The 23,516-nt window shown below is 36.3% G+C and overlaps 1 protein-coding gene across 1 annotated transcript in view; it reads right to left on the bottom strand.

Moving 5' to 3' along the window:
- Nucleotides 1-8,496: 8,496 nt before the first annotated feature.
- Nucleotides 8,497-23,516, bottom strand: part of LOC132113382 (tetratricopeptide repeat protein 7B-like) — a 38,049-nt gene continuing 23,029 nt past the window's right edge. Inside the window, exons 17-21 of the mRNA XM_059521167.1 lie at nt 23,196-23,415; nt 21,057-21,107; nt 16,548-16,688; nt 10,622-10,824; nt 8,497-9,074 (exon numbers count right to left, since the gene is read on the bottom strand). Of these exons, the coding sequence (XP_059377150.1) occupies nt 8,853-9,074; nt 10,622-10,824; nt 16,548-16,688; nt 21,057-21,107; nt 23,196-23,415 (837 nt within the window). The 3' untranslated portion in view covers nt 8,497-8,852. The remainder of the gene's footprint in view (nt 9,075-10,621; nt 10,825-16,547; nt 16,689-21,056; nt 21,108-23,195; nt 23,416-23,516) is intronic.

Raw genomic sequence — 23,516 nt, 5'->3', positions numbered from 1 at the left:
GCACTCCAGTTGTTATTGTTAATTAGCAAGATTTATTTTCAAATGACAAATACTTAAAAGATAAGCGGGCTTAATTGGCATTTTTAATATAACAAATTTTGGGGCATTTTTTTATCTTTTATTTTCAGTGAAAGTCAAGCAGTTCAATCAAGTCATTTGTTAAAAAAATATGTAAACATATTTAAAACTTAAGAATATATTTAATTTTTCAATTCCATTGTTATCCCGATATAAACAAATCATAAAATAAGCTTCTTCTTTTTTTGGCATGTTTATTCTAACAATTTTTTCTCAGTTTGTGTAAAAGTCAAACATTGGCAGTTTCAAATAAGTTAATAAAAAATGATGCAGCTGATGTTACTTCTGCTTTGTTCATCCATTACATAATGGGATGTCAAATGAAGTCCTTTACACTGTGGGATATAATGAGCTGATAATAATTTAACAAATCATCCAAGCGTTTTATGCATATACATTTTTTAATAGTATCCATGTATAGGCATCCATGGAAGTCCAAAACATTTATAAAGAGCTTGTTTCGGAAACAGAAGAAAGAAATGTAATACTCCAACACATCCCATTGATTCCCTGTCCTTCAAATGCACAGTCAGTGGCCTGCTGTGACCACAACTGAACATACTTAATTAGGACATATAATGCAGATCTATGCAAGTAATGCTGATATGACACACTGCAGCTTTAACTGTTCCAGGGGTCTAGTCGTGTGGCATATTCTATTCCAAACACAAGCTTTCTCATGCTTGGTTGAACAGATTCCGTCAAATGCTTTTACTTCTTAGGACCCAGGCCCCTCCTCCCCAGCAGTGCTGAATATACAGTCTCTATCTACATTGACACCACTGTAAAGGCCTGTCGTTCACTCGTTTACTCTGTATTCACACAATGCCAATAAGGTCATCTTATCCCAACAGCTCCCTCCCGACCCCTGAGCTGGCAAATCATCCGGCAGAGTATTTTTAATTTATACCTGACCGAAAGTTCAGCACCTCCTGTACAACATTAAAAGCACGTGCAGCGTTCCTGCGGCCCTCCAGCTGGGCAGAGGGACAGGCTTGAGAGATACCAGACTATGTGTCAAGCGCTTGTATAGAACAGCTCACATTGCAACAAGGCATGTGATGTATTAGGAGCTTTTGTCATCTGTTAACACCCTGACCTGCCCCGATGAAAAGAGCGGGATCTCAACCAGGGGTACATGATGGAGGCACCGCAGGCTGTTCAATTATATAACTAGAGGTTTATATCTCAGTTGTACCATTAAAGTCACAATGTAATGGAAGCAGTGACAAATCTTTTATGTGTTGTGTGACACACCCCATAAAAATGATTCAATTATTGAATAGAAAAAATAAAGCAACTGATTTTCTTTTATTTTCATGCAATAAAATGATTTTTAACTCGAAATCTAAATATCCTGTCAATTTATTTATCTATTTTGTTTATTCACAATGTAATAAGTGGGATAATGTCAGCCAGTCATTATCAAAATAAACCATTTGATACGAGATGCCTCGTCAGACTTTGAAAATGTGCTTAAAATGTACTCGCCCGTAGGCCATCCAAGATGTAGAGGAGTTTGCTTCTTCACTGGAACATATTTGGAGAAATTTAGCATTACATCACTTGCTCACCAATGGATCCTCTGCAGTGAATGGGTGCTGTCACAATGATAAAACCAACACAATAATCCACAAGTAATACATACAACTCCAGTCCATCAGTTAACATCTTGTGAGGTAAAAAGCTATGTTTGTAAGAAACAAATCCATCAAGGCATTTTAATTTTAACTGGACAAAGCAATATTATGTACAGAACCCTCATATTTTTGCCGCTTGGACAGTCTAAGGTTAAGTAGATTAAATATTTTGTGGCCTAACTATTTATTTAAACCATTGTAAAAATTTGGCAAAACTCCAGAATGGTCTGGGAAAGACCATATGGTGGAAGAAAAATGCACAGTGGGGGGAATGAGATATGAGTTCATAACAAGCGGGCTGTTTAAGAATGCAGCCATCAGCATTTGAACTGTCTGTGTTTGTGAGCGAGTCTCTGCTGCAGTGGAACAGAGTGAGGTCATCCTACAGAAGAGGCGGGGCTTACTGATTGACAGGCTGCTCTGTGGGGTTAAATGATGCTGAAGTGAAACGCTGCATTAATATTTCACAGCACACACACATACACGCTGCAGGGCAGCAACACATTGGCCACTGAAAGATAACAGGCTTGCATTACAGTAACACGAGAAAACGAAAACATCCTCGTAAAAGGGGAGTTTGCAGTTCACGCTTCACACACACACATAAAGAGTGAAGGCTTTGTTGATTGATATTGTAAAAAACATCCACATTTAGATCAGGTCACATTGAACAGCATTGTTTTAAGATCTCAAAATAACTTGGGTGGGGTGAGACACATCGGGAATGCCATGACTGATCTATAGCTCTGGTCCTTAATCAGCCTTTGAAGGAATATTTTTTATAATTCACTCAAAATTCACATTCTGTCAATATTTACTCACCATCAGGTGTACTGAGAGAAAAGTGAATATGTGCAGCTGCTGTCGAGCTCCAGAAATGACAAAAAAATACCATGAAAATACCACAAAACTACTTCAAATTATATGTGTAATAGTTCAAATCTTCTGAAGCCCTATAAGGCAAATATTTACTTATTAGTAAAACAGAAAATTGTCTCTATCACTCTCAAATCGTCATTTGTGTTGTGTTCGATTCGTGACAGGTTTTTTTTGGCGTTTGACAAGTCCCTATCCGCATTTTCTATCAATGTATATTTAAATTAATTTGACAAATAATAAGATTGCACAACTGTGCATAAAAAACCAAATAAATAAATGTGACCCTGGACCACAAAACCAGTCTTAAGTGTCACGGGTATATTTCTAGCAATAGCCAACAATACATTGTATGGGTCAAAATGATAGATTTTTCTTTTATGCCAAAAAAATCATTAGGTTAGAAGTTTACTGATTATTCACCTCTCTGAAATTCAGTGAAAACTCTAGCAAAGACTGGTCAGATGCATCCCCAGAGTCTGTCCTTCAGGACTACAGCAGAGTGTCTCTTTGATCTATTCTCTCCATTTTCAGCTCAAGCGGTTATTGCCAGGATGTATTCTCGTGTCAGTCTAAGTGCATTTCTTTGCTTGGTTGCTCACTTGGACCTTTAGTTCTGCCACTTTGTAAAGCTGCTTGGAGACAATTGCCACTGTTATGTGTGCTATAAATAAAGTTAATTAACTTGAATTAAATTTTCTATCTTTTTTTCCCTTGTTTTTTTTTTTTTTACAGAGTACAGCGAGTCCTTCCCGTAATCCCCTCTCCCTCTCTCTCACTGGGTGTTCCTGCTATGTCCGTCTTTTTCCCCAGTTTCCATCTGTTCCTTCTCCTCCCATGTTTCCATCCGAGGCATGTATGGATGGATGGATGGGAAGATTGTGAGGGTTTTGATATGTGTTTGTTTGTATTGTGAGTAGGCGGGAGGTGCTTATAGGACAGTCATCTGCTGTAACAGTTTGCTACAGACTGGACACCCCTGTGGTAAATGCATAATTTGTACCACCTTGTGTCACCAGTCTTGAGTAGCTTCAGAGTGGACGGCTGTAAGAATTAGTGTGTGTGTGTTGTGTTTGTTGATTTGTATTAATTAGAGAAGTTACACAATTCTTAAAGGGTAGAAGCACTTTTAGAGGACAACAGATGCATTAATAATTTTGTTTGTGAAGAGTTACAAATATTCCTCAGAGGAAAAGTTAACTCATTGAAGCCATTGGTTAATTAAATATTTATATTAACTAGTGTGATTGCTATGTATACAATATGCACTTAGAATTACATTTATATAAAATAATGTGTTTATGTACATATGCAGTTTGTTTGGTCATCTTTAAATTAATATATGGGTGGCCAAAGAAAAATAAGCAATTGTAAGACAATGAAGTACCAAAATTTGTTTAAAATTAATTTAACTTAAAATGACGTAGATGCTGTTAATGCATTTAATAAAATGTCTTTTAAATTGTAAGCAGCAATAAAGTGCCAACAGTTAATCATTAAACATTAATAAAATGAATCACTTAATATGAATAAAACACTGTTCCGTGTATGTGTATGCGTGTGTGTATATTATATATATTTATTATATATAGAAATATCATAGAATAATTTATAATTTCAAATGTGTTTAATTCTTTAAAAATAATTATATGCAACAAAAGTAGTCATTTGCAAGCTGGATTTGAACTTGCTAAAAAAAAATTTTTTAACAGATTTTCTCTTTGGGGTCGCCTAGAAGCCAATGAAAATCTCTATAATATTTGAATCCTCATTATGATAGAGACATTCAGTTATGAACAGTTGGTTAAAAGGCACAATACTGATCCAAATGGTAATGCAAGACTGTAAAGACTGTAGATCCCACGAACTGAGTGAAGGGTCACGACCTCTGAGAATGCCCAGTGTGTGACACTGACACGCTTCAAAACAATGAACACCATTTCTATGTGTCTCTCTCTCTCACATGCTCACTAATTTGCTGGTGAAGGATGACACATTGCTATCAACACTATGTATGGGTAACGGCTAGAGGAGTCACCAGAAACCTTCTTTCACCGGCTCACAAACTTTCATTAAGACATGATTTCTCTACATGCACCAAAGCCAGTGCAAACCATGGGTGCATTATATGCTCAGCTAATGCTGTCGGGATAAATGACAGTAAATGTCCTTGAGCAATGTCAACATAATAATAATTGCCAGAGAACATGTGGACAGGCATGTGAGGAGAGCGCATATGGATCCATGAGCAATCACTATAGAGATCTTCTGGAGCAATAACTCAGTGTCAGAAGAATTTACAATAAAATGAGGTGGTATTAATTTGGTGGGGTTTGAAACATTTTTTGATGTACTATCTCTTTAATGTCTCAATGTTTCTGTATAGGTTTTGACCGGGTATCAGACTCCCTGGAGTCTCTCGTATTGATTCGCTGCTCTCTGATGTGAGAATTGAGCCTGGCTGCCAATCAATGACAGGATAAGGGCAATAATACCAATGAAACATGAGCAAGTGTCCAGAGAGAGACCACATTACTGGATTACATACACTTTTTCACTTTCACTGAACATTTCCATTGCTTTTTACCTTATGTTAAATCAATGACGTTTATTTAATGTTACATCACAAACGTGTTCTTGTTCATGCAAAAGTTGCCTCATCAGGGCTAGAATGTTCTGGGTGGTTACTATAGAGTTACTAATGTCTTCTGAGAGGGTTTTTATCCGAAGTGTTTGATAAATGTGTTTTGGGTGGCTGCTAGGGTCTTGCTAATGGCGCTTTTCTACTGCTTTTACACTTTCGTATGACTCGGCTTAGCTCAGTACGGTTTGCGTTTCCACTGCTGCAATTTACTTCTGCAACAGACAATTAATTTTTTGTTGAAAAAAAGTGCACTCATTCAAAACAGTTGCATTCGATCCTTTGCTGGCTTTACTGATTTAAATTTAGCGGTTCTTCTGTGTTGGTGTTGCAAGTTCAGTGCACAGGTAGTGACGATTCTCTCCAGCCTATCCGGAGAAGTATTGCAAAGTGTTAAGCCCCATTCACACCAAGAACGATAACTATAAAGATAACGATATTAGCGTCCACACCAGCGAACGATATCGTCGGTTTATTCTAAGCGCATTCTAAGAGCTCGTTATAGCAGGATGGATTCTGATTGGCTGTTAGTGTTTGTATTGTTCATCATCTGGAAAAAAACCGTTCTGAAAATGATTTAGACGATACTGTTTCTCTATGCATTTATCGTTATAGCTGTAGTGTGTACTCTGCTATTCTTTAATATTGAGAATGATTTTAGAACTATATCTATATCTTTATAGTTATCGTGCTTGGTGCGAACGAGCCTATAGTTATGATATCTTGGGTGGTTGCTAGAGTGTTGCTAAACATTGTGGATTTTGAATAATTGCTTGGGGGGGGGCTAAGTATTTGCTAAGGTGTTCTCTTTGGTTACTTAGGCTTTACTAAGTGTTTGTTAGGGTCCTGTGTGTTGTTGCTAGGGTGTTGCCAAGTGTTCATGTATTTTGAATAATAACTAGGATGTTGCTAAGTGTTTGTTCCGTGTTAGGGTGTTACGGGTGGTTTCCAGGGTATTACTGTACGTTGGTTAGGGTATTTTGCTAAGTGGCTCTTAGTGTGTGTGAGTCACACACTGAAGTTTAATATTTAGGGTTAGGGATGCGAATAAACCCCGAACCACAAGCATGCGCACTAATAATATTGACGGTCGCCTTAGTAAGCATTACGAATCCTGTGTCTTGTTTGGGGGTTTGATGTACAATCAGGTACCACATTGTACAATGGTCAGTGAAATCCAGCTAACACCTCTCAGCCATCTTTCAGACGTTGCTGAGGCTCTACAAGCAAAGATGATCAAAAGAAAGCCCTCAGAGATACTGGCCTGTAGAGTTTACAGAAGCCAGAGGAATAATGGCGTCACTAAGGGCTCATTAGGGTTCAACATGCTCCTGACCCACATCAAAGACCCAGCTTGTGGCTGTACTGCGTGGTTTACGGTCTTCGGCTCTTTACAGCAGGAATGAGTCGAAGAAGAGGTCTCAAGAGGCATAAACACTCTGGCAGACACTAAAATGCACCTCTTTAATAACAACCAATCTCTTGCTGCAGCTCTTTCTATGTCCCAGAATGCTCCTGGGAGTGCAGCCTGTCCCATAAAGCAGCAAGCAGCAAGTGCTCATTAGTTTAAGGCAGGCCTGTAAGTGCATTAAATAATTCACTTTCTACATTTCCCACCTCACATCCTTCTTTCTCCCCGACTCCTTTTTATTAGGCCATGTCATTCATTTGCTTTTCAGAGGCGGCTGCCTTCGTCCTTTCTTATTTTTCTCCGCTTGTGAGCTTTTGGACCTTCATCAATCTTTCAGAGCTTTTTAAAGGTATTCATTCAACCATACCACGAGTCAGCGAAACAGTGGGCTCATCTAACATACATGAACTGAGGTGAGCAGGGCATGTAAGGAAACGTGTGCGAGTGACAGGAAAAGTAATTAAATGGGAAAAAGTATGGCCAAAACATATAATTTAGCTCGATTTCATCCGTCATTGTGCTCTGAAATGAATTGTTTTTGAGTGCAATTCATAACGCAACAGAAGTTTGGACTATATTCCACTAAAACTGCCACAAGTATTGCTATAGGACAATTAGGACAAATAATATTTTTGTTGGGTGAAGTTATGATAGAGCTGGAATAAAGGTGCAAGATTTCCCAACAGATTTTGCATCGGGTTCAGTTGGCCATACAAATTTGCCACTTTGACAAACAGATTTGTTTGGTTTGAAAGTTTTTGATATTTTTAAAACTTGTTACCTAAATAATACATACAGTATGTTGGCACAGCCATGAAATTATCTGCATCGCCCCCTTGAGAACAGACTAAGAAAAAGTCACAATTAGGAGAAAATTCTAAATGAGCTATACTACTATATATAGCTATATTAGCTCCATTAGCAATATTAGCTGTCCTCAAAAATGACTTGAAATTCATGACAAAATAAGGAATAAGAAACAATAACAGATTTCGCACAATCGATCATTTATTGACATCATAAAACAGCATTTCAAGTTGTATTTGGCCCTGTGATTGACACTGCTAAGACTTCAAATACACACATACAATCTTCCTCTTCCTCGTACATAAATTAAATCACTGTGACCATTATGAATATAGTTTGCATTGAACATGTCCAACTGTAACAGTCCCTCATGTTCACACACCACACACACATGGAATACATATATGTCTTCACCTGTCTAGCACACAGCCACTGGGATAAATAAACATCTTATATAACACGGCTCTGATAAATCAACAATATAAATCTCAACCTCTGAATCATGATAAATGTGGAAAAATAAACCAAAGAACGAAACGAAATGTCCAAAACTAGATTCATCTTCTCTTTTAATGAGAACCAAGGTAAAATATTTGCTTTTAGAGTACTTGTTCTTTTGGCATCTGTTCCGTTTGCTCTAGGCGATTCTTTTGTACATACAGAACATAAACAATACAGTGTTTGATCAGAGGGGGTCATAACACAGGTGACACACCTGCCCTCAGGAACAACTGCATGGAAACACAACCTTTATTACATGTGTTTATGTAACAGGGATCCACTGTAACAGTGTGTCAAATAAACACCTGTGCACACGCCACAAAGGAAGGGATATCCTTGATACCAGCACATGTAAAGGACACACACTCTGACCATCCATTTAACTCACAAACACACACGGCACACATATACACTTTTGACCGTCTCTGCGTCAGTGTTATTATTGGTTCGTATGACACCCAGGTACTAGAATCTCAAGATTGTATGTTTTGGGAAGCACCATGGTTTGATGAACTGTGACAGCAGCTTGAAAAGGTTCCTCATTGGTCCACCTGTACTGTAGTATGAAACTGACCAATGGGAGTGCTGGAGGGGGCGGGGTTTTAGGGTGAGCGACACCACTACTATACAGAAGCCGGTGGAAATTCTAGCACAGAAAGAAGGAAGGAATAGGAAGGGGGAAAACTATGAGAGTGAAGCAGTGTGGAAAAGTGCTAACCGTGTTGATTAGAGTTCAGCAGATCCACATCTGAGAACTGATAAAAAGCTTGGAGGGGGCGGGAAAACCATTCCAGGACAGAAGAAGAGTTTCGGTGTGTGTGTTTAAGGGCTGTGGGTAATGCATGACTCACGGACAGAGGTTTTGTCGGTGGTGAGCACTCTGAGGGTGGTGAGTGTCTCAGAGGGTGCGGGGGATGATGGTGAAAGGTAAGATGGGACAGCTGGCCTCCAGCTCCAGGGCAGTGAGGAAGCATTCGGTTGCGGCTGCGTCATTGCCCTGCGCTTGCAGCACTTCTCCCAGACTGTTCCACACGTCATGGGCCGTGCTGTTCACCTGCACCGCATCACGCAAGATCTTCTCCACAAGACTGTACCTTTGCAGCTGATGCAATATCAGACCCTGCAAAAAAACAGACAAATCAAAAGAGAAAAAAATACAGATGCCAGGAAATAGAAGACTGAGTTCTGGATGAATTTTAATCTTCCTACTGATTTAAAAAATTGCTAATCAGATCGGACTCAAATTAAAAAATCATTTTAAGTTGATTAATTAGGGCACTTTAAGAAATTGTATAATTATATTATATTGTATAGTTATAAAAGAATGATTAAAATATTGTTTAGTAACGAATGATCTATAACAGACAATACATAAAAGATATAAAATATAACAGATATAGATCAGTGTTTGGTAACAATTTGTATAGAAAAACTGAAAGAAAGAAAAAAGCATTCTGTCTGTTGATTTTGAAACAAATGTACTATAATTACATATATTATTTATATATTACAATATTAATCATATAATATTAATTATAGTTTACATAATCAGTGGTTTTTGAAAAAGCAGTTTGGGAAAAATATTTCATTTATTTTTATATATTAAAGATTTCCAATAACTGCATTGCATTCTAAATTATATATATATATATATATATATATATTTACATTAGAGTAGAAAAACTGTAACACACTTATGTGTTTAATAATATTTCTTTTTAGCATTTTTTTTCTTTATAAATATATATATATATATATATATATAATTTAGAATGATTCCCGAAGGATCATGTAACACTGAAGACTAATGTAATGGGTATTGGCTGCTGAAAATTCAGTTTTGCTATCACAGAAATAAATTACTATTATTATTAAATCAATTTAAAATATATTCAACTGAATTATAAACTAAACTGTATTATTCAAATGCTTAATGTATTTGTAATTAAATAAAAACTAAATAAAAAAATATTTGATATTTTTTTCCAGTTTCTGTACTGTAAATACACATTGTTCTTCATATTTGATTTGTCAAATGTGTCAAAATCAATTCTATAAGAATAAAGTTATCTGTTGTGTTTGTTTTGACAATGTCATAAAATCTGGTCTGAATGCACAATGTGTAATTTCTAACATATTCTTTATAGTACACAGAGGGTTAATGTAGTCTGAACAGCTCTGAGATTTCAGATACCCTCCACTGTCCTGCTGTTAGAACAGTGTCAGACACACACACACACACACACAAAAGAAAGTCAGAGAGGGAGAGATTTGACAGACGGGGCGATACTTCCTCCTGCTGTTGTCTACTACAGGGGAGCTCCTTTATAAGACATGACATTTCTGCTTACTATTAAGACCCACAGCCGGAGACAGCAGCACTCACCCTCACACTCACACACACACACACACACACACACACACACACACACACACACACACTTCCTCTGACAAGTCTCCACATCCTGGACTCATTGTCAGCTAAATACTGACATTGGACAAGATCTTGCCTCTTTTCTCCATCTCAGCATGAAGATCACACAAACACACAACCAAACGTTCCCACAAGAGTAAAACCTGAAATCCACTGCATTGCTGGGAGCAATAACCATGAAAGTGTAAAACTGCAAAAGGGTTTGAGTTAGTGGATAAACAGCATGTGCTCACCAGTCTCTGCATGGTCTTGACGTGGGTGGGGCTGATGGACAGCGCCTCCTCGTACCAGCGCTTGGCCTCGTCCACATTCCCCCGCAGCTCCGCCACCTGACCCTTCATAAACAACACGTTATGGGACATGGGGAACAGGTTGGCTGCTTCCTGCGTACACGCTGTTGCCTCCGCCGCCTTTCCCATTCCAATATACACCTCCGCTGTGGAAAGACAGAGAGAGAGAAAATAAGTGATAAAGAGAAAACAGTGGAAGAAGCATTTCTGGGGTTTATGTCTTATCTGGAGTCACAAATGTGATTCTCAGACAGGCTGTCAGCTACATCATCAGCCTTCAAACCGTTTTTATAGGAGACAGAGAGACTGATGGGAGATTACCGTTGGAGGGGTGTCCTCCCTCTTTAGCCAGCAAACTCCAGGGAAAGTGACTACTAAGCATGTTTACTCTTGACACATTTCTCACCCTGCCAAGCCGTGCTAAGGTTCCCTCACTTGGCTCAGTGACAGTCAAGTTGGTAAAAGAATAATTAGTCTTAGTAACTGAGTTGATTGTCTTTTTCTGAGACAACAAAAGAAAGGATTTTTGGCAAATGCTTTTCTAATTTTACTACCAACGTTTTGTGTGGTTTTACTATCATTTATATACCATTAGTGTTTATCAATATTTTGACTATTTTATTTATATTCACAGTTTATTTCAGTTTTAGTTAATTTAATTTTAGTTTTTATTTTAGTTTTAGTAATTTAGTACTTCAACTTTAACTTTTATTTCGGTTAATTCAGTTCACTGTTATTTTAGCTGATTTCAAATTTTATTCATTTCTAACATTCCAAAGTTTTTCATCTTTTCAGTTTATTTCAATGTAAGTTTTTTAGTTTATTTTAATTAATATATTTATTTATTTTATTTTTAGTACTTTACCTATAACTTCTTTCATTTAATTCAGTTCACTTTTATTTTAGTTTGTTTCTAATTTCAATCATTACTAACATTTCAAAGTTTTTCATCTCTTCAGTTTTTCAGTTTTAGTTTTTATTTTCTTATTTTAGTAATTTAGTACTTCAACTTTAACTTTTTTATTTCCTTTAATTCAGTTCACTTTTATATTAGGGTATTTCTTATTTCAATCATTTTTATTATTTTTTATTTAGAAAGGCAAATTCCCATCACATACATTAATTACAGCTTTTTAGTTTTTCAAGTACATATATAGGGAAGGATTCAGATGTTTTAGATGAGTTTGTCTATATTGCCCTTCCGACATTTTCTTTTACCAACCATTACTTATTCCAGTAAAGACAATCATTAAATAAAACAGAACCCGGGATGCGCACCATTTCCAGTGATTACAACATCACATAAAAAGAGGGTAGGTCTACACAAAGCATAAGTACAATTAGATGAAATCAGATCTAATTGGTTTTACATACTTAGTCCATTTAGACCAAATCTTATAAAATTTTTCTTTTTCAACTTTGAGGGAAAAGGATATTTTTTCCATAACATAAATCTCATAAACTATTTCAATCACTTTCAACTCAATCACTTTCAATTCACTTTCAACCATTTCCTCATAACAGATTTTTTACTGGCTGCCAATAATATAGCCAGCAGTTTTTTATCTTCAATGTTCCATGTCTCAAACCCTACATTACCCAAATACACAGTTTCACATTTAAGTGGAATGTTTACATTAAAAACATTGTTTATATGTTTGTATAAGTAAGGTCTTATTACATGGCAGTCCCTAAAAATATGGCAGTGATTAGCTCCATTAGATCCACAAAGTCTCCAGCAGGCATCTCCACTGCCTTGGTATCGTTTCTGAACGGGTGTGATAAAAAATCTTGCAATGTTTTTCCAGCAAAACTCCCACTATGTGTTTGACCGCATACTGGCATATTTTTCCCCAGCTCTCCCATGTGATTATCATTTTTATTTCACTTTCCCATTTCTTACTTATGTATTCCGTATTTTCTTGTTTAGATAATTGTATAGCATTATATAATTTGGAGATAATTTTGATGCTTAGTCTGGGTTTAATTAATGATAAAAATACTTCCAGGAACCCTGATTCACTTGTTCCTAACACCCCTTTAAGATTTTCTCACTTGCAGGTATCTAAAAAAATCATCTTTTACCAGTCCGTAATCTTTCTGTAGGGTTTCGAAACTTTGGAATGCCCCTTTGTGGATAAATGAATAAGTAGCTAAACCTTTTGAGATCCATATCTTAAATCTATCATCGATTCTGTTTGGTGCAAAGTCTGAATCATAGGCACAACATCTCATAATTTTAGATGCTTCTCCCAATCTGCAAATTTTAACTATTGCCTGCCAGGACTTCAGGAAGCTGCCTGTTATAGAATCATCTGGGATATCCTGCTCCTCTAGTAATTTGTTATCACTCAGTAGAGCTGTTATTGGAATTCCGTTTAACGTCGTACTTTCTATTTCTTTCCATGTTGCAGTCTATGTTGGTGAGCACAGGCAGACTAAAGATCTCAATTGGGCTGCATGGTAGTAATCTTGTAAGCAAGGAAGGCTCATTCCGCCCTTCTCTTTTCTTAACTGCAGTGTCTTAAATTTAATTCTGGCCCTTTTCCCTTGCCACAAATACCTTGCTATTAATCTGTCCCACTCTATGAATTGCTTAGATGGTATTTTGACTGGCAGGCATTGAAAAAGGTATAACATCGGTGGAAGGATTCATCATGATTGACTATCCTGGAGCTTAAACTCAAAAAAGGAATAACATTCCATCTATGTATATCAGATTTTATCTTTGAATTTAATGGGCTGTAATTGATGTCGTACAATCTTGAGAAGTCCCTCGGTAATAAAACACCCAAATATTTAATAGATTCCGCATCCCATCTCCAATTATACCTGGTCTTAATCGAGTCTGGTGGGTCATAATTAAATTTTAATATTTGAGATTTGTTGATATTAATTTTATAACCCGAAATGAAACCAAATTCCTCTAGTAATTTCATCAGTTTTGGGAATGTCTGAGTAGGTTGTGTTATACTTATCAATAAATCGTCCGCAAATAGGGCCAATTTTTGCTCCCCGGATTTCATTGTTACCCCCTTTATATCCGACCTCTGCGTAATCAATTGACTCATGGGTTCTATAAATAGGGCAAAGAGGAGCGGCGACGCACAACACCCTTGTTCCTCTTTCTAGAATAAATGAATTGGTTAGATCTCCGTTGATTTTAATTCTAGCTGTTGGTTTATTGTATAGAGCTGCAAATGTGTCAATTATAGTCGTATGAAAGCCAAATTTTGCAAGTACTTTATATAAAAATGTCCACCTCAATGAGTCAAATGCTTTCTCTGCATCTAAACTTAATATCAGTGTCTCCAGTTTTTGTTGTGTGACTTGTTTCATAACGTGCAGCGTTTTCCTGATGTTATCTTGGGTCTGTCTTTGTCTGACAAAGCCAGTCTGGTCCTTATGTATTAATACAGGTAATATCAGTTCTATTCTTTTAGATAATATGGAGGTGAATAATTTATAAACATTATTTAAAAGGCTTACAGGTCGATAATTCCCACAATCCAATTTATCTTTCCCCTCTTTAGGTATGACCGAGATCATTGCCTCCCTCCATGAGGGGGGGATATTTTTATTTTCTAAAACCCAATTAAACGTTTTTAATAATGTTGGGATTAGCTGATCTTGCATTGTTTTGTACCATTCTGTAGGAAATCCATCGGTCCCTGGACACTTCCCCCCCTTTCATTCTCTTGATTGCTGATTGTATTTCTTCTTTTGTTATTTTAGATATTAATTTCCCATTTTGTTCATCAGTGATCTGTGGGAGGGTAATCTGGGCCGAAAAGGCATCGATCTGATTGTCGTTGCTTCCCTGTGGCTGGGAATATAATGCTTTATAATATTTTAGGAAGCACTGTTGAATTGTTTCTAGACTAGTTTCTATTTTATTTGTTGCAGAGTTTCTTATTTTGTGTTTTCCCATTTGTTTCCCAGATTTCCCATTTGATGAGTCAATTTTCGGATTTAATCAGATATTAAAATCTCCGCCACAAATTAAGATCCCTTGACTTTTTGTTATCATTAGATCAATTATATGTTTATAAAAGGACCAGTCACTGCCTGGAGGTACATACACATTAAGGAGACTCAACACGATTCCTTCTATTTTGCCTGTAACTATAACAAATCTGCCTTCGCTATCCTTATGCTCTGATATGTGTTCGTAATTTACAGCACCAGATATCAGAGTCGCCACTCCTCTCCTCCTTCCTGAATCATGGGAAGAAAAGTAAACGTGTTTAAATCCTGATTTATTCAATTTGGCATGTTCAGAGTCACTAAGATGTGATTCTTGCAAAAATGCTACCTGAATTTTATCCTTCTTTAATTTTGATAAGATTTTCCCTCTCTTCACTGGATTGAGTACTCCGTTTACATTAAATGATGCTATTTTATAGACCTTCTTTGCATCTATGTGATTCCCCCTTTCATCCCGTTCAGAAACCTGGTGCGCTTCCCCCTCCCTGCAAAAACCGGCAGGGAATGAACAACTAACATATTAATAAACATAGAACTGAACACAGTTTGTCTGTGTGACTCCCTATGTAGGGGTCTATAGAACTGACCCTTTTGAGCCTCCAAAGGTGGCTCGAAGGGAAAAGTCCCCCTCCTCATTCTGGAGGGAGAGGCCCTTACCTGCAACAGTCGCATAGTGAGATAATAATAATAAATAAATAAAAATAATTATATTATATATATATATATATATATATATATATATATATATATATATATAAATATATAACAATAACATATGTTACTGAACTAATCTGCATTTCTAAACTAATTGTTTGAATGAATGATTCAATGATAAATTCATAAAGACAGTGATCTGCTATATGTTTTTTATAATTTAAGCTAACAATACTGTTACTGATACTGAACAATTAGCTGTTTTGAACAAATCGTTTGAGTGAATGATTCAGTGACTTTTTCATCAAGTTTTATATTTAAAGTATAATTTATTTTTCAAAATGATTTAATATTTAAATATTATAATATTTATATATATAATATTTAAATGGTGTAAATATAACATGCAGCTTCTGTGTGACACTGATAGAGAACAAATGACTTTTGTTGATCCTGGTTTCATTTGATTGCTAACAGCCCTATGGTGTCTAATCATTCTAATTAACTTTAGTCTTTAAAATGAGTTTGACATTACAGACGCATACCATTTAAAAAAAACCCTTATAAAGGTAAAAGAAATACTCTTGTAAAACAGTTTAAGGGGGCAAATGTTGCCTCTTGGTGAACAAGATAATTTCTGTCACTGCTAGGATCTAACAAACACTGCTTTCAAAAACTTGTGACGTCAGCTATCAACGACAGGCCTAAACCAACCATGGTACCAGCTGAAAAACACCCACACACCCCTATTTACTGTGCATTCATGCTGTTCTTATCAGTATTATTTGGCCTGGGAATCAGACCCATGACCTTGGAGCTGCTAGCAGAACTTTGCTAAACTTCAATGAGTTTAATTCAGCCACTTTCACAAGTAACCACAATTGCTTGTCTATTCGTAAATGCTGATTACAGACAGCACAAAAGCCTCCAAGACGAGAAATTTGATCCTGCTGGATATGGTTTTCCTAATGTATTTGCTTGGACAAAAGATGCTATTAATAACAACCAGTGAGGAAAAAGCTGTCCATATTTAAACAAGGTGTTCTATTAAAGTTCTTTTTTTTTATTTTTTTTTTTTTTTTTTTTTTTTTAGAACTTAAGCTATATTTTATTGCAAGATTACAGAATGTGCTGTTTATTAAACCCAGACCTGATCAATGTAACAATAGAATGTGGGCATGACTTATGTTAAAAGGATGCGAATTAGGGCTGTGGGTGAGCTTTGTACCTGCATGCAACCAGATCTGGGCAAGGGTCATCCAAGGGTGGAGGGGTCCCTGTTTCGGAGCACTGCTCTGAAGGGAAGAGGCCGCCTCAGAGAGCGCCTGCTCCACCCGTGACGCTGCTATGGAGTTTGCGTGGACAGAACCTGTGGTGCGAACATAGACAGTCGGCAACGACACGTAGATAGGAGCTTCTCTACATACATCCACAGCACTGCAGATATTAGCAGTGAAAACATTGATATAGAATTTTGTTCATATGCACATGAATGCAAAGAGCAGTTGATCACTGCTAATCCCTGTTCTCAACAGTGCTATTACTGTTAAATAAAAGTAGTATTAAAACCAAAGCTTGTAGAAATTGTTAATTAAATTAAAGCTGTAATGAAATTAAATATAAATATTTAATGAAAATTTTTAAAGAATGAATTGTTGTCTTAGCAACAAAGTAAAATAAAATAACATGCTAAATTTACTACAACAGAAACTGAAATCAAAATAATTTAAAGCTAAAAAATTCAAACTAATAAAAAACTATCAAGCACAACAAAATTACAAAAAAAAAGTTGGCGCCGGTAGCTTTGTGTATATAAATATATATATAAATATATATATAAATATATATATATATATATATATATATATATATATATATAAATAAATAAATATATATATATATATATATATATATATATATATATATATATTATAAAGAAAACAAATGCTAAAACCAAATATTATTAAACACATAAGTGTGTTACAGTTTTTCTATTCTAATGTAAAAAAACAAACAAACAAAAACTAGTGATTTCTAATCTCTAGACAATTTAATGTGAGAGAATTTTAGGAAATGCAAGGGTAAAGAAACACCATGACAAGATGCAAAAATCTGTGGTAAACTCTTAGAATTTCCAAAAGGTGGACAATACTTTAACAAGCACACTTACACACAGCACTTAAACACAAACAGCATAAGATTATTAACAGTGAATCAATAAAGCTCTGCTACTTTACACTAATTTACCAATTCCTGCATTTTAAAAGTGCTAGCTGCAACATGTAAATCCCATTTCATGTAAGAGCAACTGATCAACACAAATAAGCCTGTGTTTTCCTGTCTGCTCAGCTTGAATAAGGGTTCATTCAATGGATAGTTCACCCAAAATTACATTCTGGTTCTCATTTACAATCATTTTAAATTCACAAATCGCTTTCAAATAATTCACTAAAAAGATAAGACTTAAAAGAAGAATTAATTCTAAGTCAAATAAAGTTTAATAAGTCATATGGACCACCTTTTTGATGCTTCAGTGCTCTAACTTCCATTCTTTGTATCTGCATGCAAAAGGTGATTTGTACAATCTTCAACATTTCTCCTTTTGTGTTCCACAGAAGAAACTACATTTTGTTAAATGTTTGGGGTGGGTAAGATTTTTCAAAACAGTAAAAACAGTAATACTGTGAATTAGTATTACCATTAAAATAAGAGTTATCCATTTGAATATATTTTTAAAATGTATTTGACTCCTACAATGACAATTCTGAATTTTTAGCAGCCAGAAGCAAATGACTTCCTGTAGTGGAAGTAATTTGGGTTTGTAAATGATCGAACCTTCAGTTCTGGGTGAGCTATTCCTTTACCAGTTTTACCAATAAATTCCAGATTTGGCCTCAGGTCCTTTTCAATTTGCTAGACTCAGGAGATGAACTGCAGAGAATGAACTGAAGACACCACATCAGTTTCCTGAACTGGGTGAACTGAAATTAAATTGCCCCCTGCAGTTCAGCGATCACAGAGTCCCTATTTGTCTGGACGTGGGGCTGCCCGGCAGAGCAGTGGTCAGGGCATCAGTGTGGTCATTAAAGTCTCTGTCGGGGTTCAGAGGAACATATTAGGATCCTCAAGAGCCTCTATGAGTCATAGGCTGGACTTTATCGACCAGACCAGCAGGACATAAAACACATTCGGACTGAAATCGATCCCTGTACATCTCAGTTTCTTTCTCTTTAGCAATGAGCCTGTTGAGTATCCATAGCTGCTGCTCCTATGTTTAGCATTTCTATGGTGACAGTGAACAAAGCCATGGATCACAGGACCAAAAACTGAGAAACTGAACCATATCTATACTGAGTTTAAAAGGGGGATTTCTTCATGTGTCTGCATTTTCACTGTGTGGAAGAGCAGCTTGGACATTGTGCTCAACTTCTCAATTTGAGTTTTTCAAAAGAAAGTCATACAGATTGTAACAACATGAGCAAAAGATCCCAAATTATTAATTTTTCTGGGCTGGACGACAGACTTAAAATCAAAATCTTGATTAATTGAATATTTTACCTCTATTATGATTAATGAATGATTATTTTATTTATTTACTTGTTTCCCCTTATAGTTCACTGACAAGGTTTGTGCTGTAAATATTCTCAACTATTAAAGGTGGGATATTTTTTCTAATGAAAGAGTGCATTTCTATGTGGTTTGAAAATACCTTAAGGAAACAAATTATATTTCGAACAATTGAATTCAAAGAGCACATCTCATGAAATGAGAACGTCTTACCTAAAAAAATAAAAAATAAATTCACATTTCAGTTTTAATGTTAAAAAAGGGGAAACTCTGGGGAAAAAATGCACCTGGGCTAGTTTTGGTCAAGTTTTGAATAACAATTGGGCTTGTTTTGTTTCGCAGACCTGGCAACCCTGGGGAAAGTATTCAAAGGATTGAAAAATCGAAGAAAAAATGTCTGAATTTCGGTTTCGATTACTTTTCGATTAATCGTCCAGCCCTAGTCTCTATTTTATTTTTTTTTTTTTTTATACAAACTACTGAAGTAGGAGAAAACTTCAGACCATTGAGGGGTCAAGGTTGACAAGAACTTTCTAAAGTGTCGACAGCTTCACATCTCTTTTACACATGCGTGTGCACACACAAACTCAAACTCCCATGATGCATCAGACCAGGCTGCAGGAAGAGCGTGACCATGGAGCTCCATGCTAGGAGTGGGAAAGCATCATCACACGCAATCACACACACATAAAAAGCAATATGTGTTTTTAAAGAGACAGTATTTTCTTCACAAGAACCTGCTGTAAATATATAGAAAGTCTTTGGTTTGTAATGCAACTCCCCTTTTTGGCATTCGTATAAGCTTGAGATAACAGCACATGTCAGTTTTTTTTTCCTGCAAACAGGCACATTTAAGTTCATAATTAAGTTCAGAATCATTTAACACTATTAATTTATTTCTATTAAATACAGGGCACATAATTTCCCAGTTACTTTCCATTTAATTTTGACAAGCTATCGTTTCCAGATACTGTTTCCATTGCAATTGGCCATAAGTGAACGTCTCTCAGCACGATCATGACACCAGTCCTCTTAAACGTTTCTTCGCTCTGTTAACAGAGCCTGGACTTCAGAAACAGCTGCTAAATGTGAGACACTAAAAGAAATTAGAGCTTGTGATCAACGGTCCAGAGACCTGGGTGCTATTCCATCAGATACCACAGACCCAGTTTATATCAAGTGACCCTAATGACAAATAATCAACATTTAAATAAAAACGTTTAAAATGATTACAGGATCAGTAAAAGTCCCTCTAAATGTGCATGATTTCACTCAGGTTTCAAATAAAATGAAACAATAATCTTAAACTGGGATTAAATTATGGACTGTCAAATGGAATTAAAAGAGCTTAAATCTAATTTTGGAATAATGGTTAAAAAATTAGAGCACATTTTAGACAAGGTCATTGCTCTCCTGAGGCACCAAATGATTTAGATTCATTTTTTAATCACAGAACACTTTTATAGAGCTTGTGATAACGAAACAGAGTGTTATCTACTGTTCATAAATTTGGGGTCAGTAAGATTTTTTGACGAAGATATTATTTTTTTGTTCTGAGAGACGCATTAAATTTATCAAAAGTGACAGTCAACCCATTTATTAAGACTTAATGTTCATCAAAGAATCCTAAAAACAATGCGTCACAGCTTCCATAAAAATCTTACTGACCCTAAACTTTTAGACAGTAGTCTAAAAGTAGTCTAATAATTGCAGTAGTCTAATAATTGCCATACCATTAATAATATTACCAATGAATTGTATCATTAAAACTAATAAGAAGTCAGAATCCAAACACTGCTAAACGTACCCATAAATATTTGGCTTTAAGCAGCAGTATGCGTTAAACCCTGTTTGAAAGGCCTGGAGGAACAATACTGTCTCTTTAATTATTAAGAACCGAGGCCAAATGAGTGCATTTATGTCTCTCTCTCTCCAAAACAAAGAGGCCTGGGACACAAAACGCCAGGAGAGGACACACAATAAGAGGGCAAAACAAAAGGTAAGAGGCAACAAGTCCATTGAAGACATTATGCTAGAGAGTGTCGGAGTGTCTTAACAGACAGGTGGTAGGTGCACTCTGCCAAGGGGGAGAAGGCCAGCAGGGCAATGAAGCAGGTGTGTGTGTGTGTTTGTGCATAAAAGCAGAGGAGTAACAGCAAGAACTACTTACAAACCCCAATAAAGGAGTCAAAACCATGAAAGAAAGCATCTGGAAGGTTGCCTTGGAAACCAAAAAGAACAACAAAAAGGGGGCAATTACTCATAAAAAATTTAACAAAAACAACGACAACCACCACAACAACAGAAAGTTTACAAAAACACAGAAATATAATAGAAAAAAAATTGATTGTGTCTGACATTCTGTAATACCACAAACCAAAGTGTCAGGAGTCCTCCTGAGGCCCTGTAAACCCTGTATCTGTGATTCTCACGCTCTGCGGACACAGACTGACAGGTGGCACAGGTGTGTGACACTGTGTTTGGGGCTGTAAGAGTGCAAATGCAATGGTTTGGATGCACAAACACTGCACAGTGAGAAGAGTAACAGCAGAAACTGTGAATCACATGCACAGCATTACAGAAGACAGACATAGAAGAAGACAGATGCTGTTTACACCTGGTGTTAATATCGGCCTCGGGGGGTCTGATCAAGTATCAACGATAGTATAACTATCATTACATTAAGTAATATTTCTGTCACCATTTCTTCAAGTTAAACCAAACTTTTATTTTGACAGGCTGCTGTGGAAACTTTTACGTTTCTGTTTGTACATGATATGACAATAGTTTTTCTCAAAAGAAAAGGTAAAATGCTTAAGAAGTGACTCTCAGAGCAGTCTCCAGTCATATTAAAAAAGTATTTTTGCGGCTTAATATTCACAAACACTAGTCCTTGTCACATTTTGATCTACGTGTACTGACCTTCTTTTGGTTTATTCATCCAAAATTTGGCAAATTCCGTGACATTACACGATATAAATTAAAATGAAATTAAATTTGTATGACTGTATTACTTGATTCGTCATAGATCCCTACTCATATGCTCACCAAGGCTGCATTTATTGGATCAAAAATACAGTAAAAACAATATTGAGAAATATTGACATGGTTTAAAATGTAATTTATTCCTGTGATGGCAAAGACAAATTTTAAGAAGCCATTACTACATTCTTCAGTGTCACATGAACTACAGAAATTATTCTAATTGGATGATTTGGTGCTCAAGAAACATTTCTTCTTTTTAAAAATCTTAAAAACTGTTGATACTGTTTTTTCCAGGATGTTTCTTTTTCTTTTATTTTTTTGGATGAATAGACATCCCAAATACAAATCTTTTTTAACATTATAAATGTCTTTACTGCCAGTTTTGATAAATTTAATGCATCCTTGCTGAATAAATGAATTACCACTCCCACTGAACGGTAGTGTATATACGTCACAAAACCAGAGGCTCTCCCATCAAAATCTGATCACAATGGTCACAGGAAATGCATGCAAATACAAGACAATCTGACCAGATCACCAAGTGTGTAAACAAAGCCACAGGGAGTACTTTAAATGAAGAGAAAGGTGACAAAACTTCAGTATTGAGTCAGTTTGAGTAACAAAGGTTATCTACTAATGAACTATCTCTCTCTCTCTCTCTCTCTTTGAAGATACGAGTGTGGATATGATCCCAGGTCTTAAACGGCTGATAAGCAAGTGTCACTGCTTCTCTGTCTTTCGTTTCCCCAGGAGCCTCTCAGTGGAGATTAAGAGCTTAGCGTCAGTCTCGCGGGCCACTGGATCGCTGAACCTACATCATCCTGCCAGCGGCATTTACAGTCTTACAGTAGCCATGTATTCAACTAATGTCTTTTTACAGCTGATATAAGCCATGACTGGACATACCATAAAAGTAGGGCGAACTCCTCTACACTTGAAACAAAAATACTAAATCACTTATTCACAGAATTTCTGCATTTAAGATTTTTCTCTTCACTGTAATACAAACAAGATTTTTTTTTTTATTTGGCCTGGAAATTGCTTCTTGGGCAGGTTAAATTCACCACATTATGAACCTGATGGTATTCAGAAATGGAAGTCTACAAAAAGAGGCCTCCAAAACTCAAATACAGCTTCAGTACCAATCCAAACTGCAGCAGAAAACCAGTCACCAAACACACTTAACCAACCTCCAAATGAACTGCGCTGGGAGGCAGGGTTATGCAGGTAGAGCAATGCGGTTAGAGGAGGGGATTGGCTAGTAAGAGGAGACTCATGCCAGACTATTGGCTAAAAAACACACACAAGGTGCACTGTGAATTACTGGCGGAGGAGAAGCGTCGGCGGGGGGCGTGGTCACTGAAAGCATGGCTGCCACGCCTCTGGGTGGATTCAGTCTTGGGTGGAGGTGAAGAATAGAAGGATGAAAGAGGAAACAGAGGAGATACAGGTTCTGACCCCGAGAAGGAGGAAGAGGCATGAGAGGCTAGGAATAAAAAAATTAGAAAGTAAAAAGGATGTGATATAAAATATAAAAAAAAGGAATAAAAAAAAAAAATTGGGAAAACAGAATATTAAAAAAAAAAAAAATCACTGTCAGTGAATACATAATGAAAAAGACATAATAATTAGGGCTGTCAAGGGG

This window comes from Carassius carassius, chromosome 32, assembly GCF_963082965.1.
Source record: "Carassius carassius chromosome 32, fCarCar2.1, whole genome shotgun sequence".
In the NCBI taxonomy this organism is placed as follows: Eukaryota; Metazoa; Chordata; class Actinopteri; order Cypriniformes; family Cyprinidae; genus Carassius; species Carassius carassius.
Note: the sequence above shows the minus strand (reverse complement) of the source record. Positions and strands in the feature narration are given on the sequence as shown.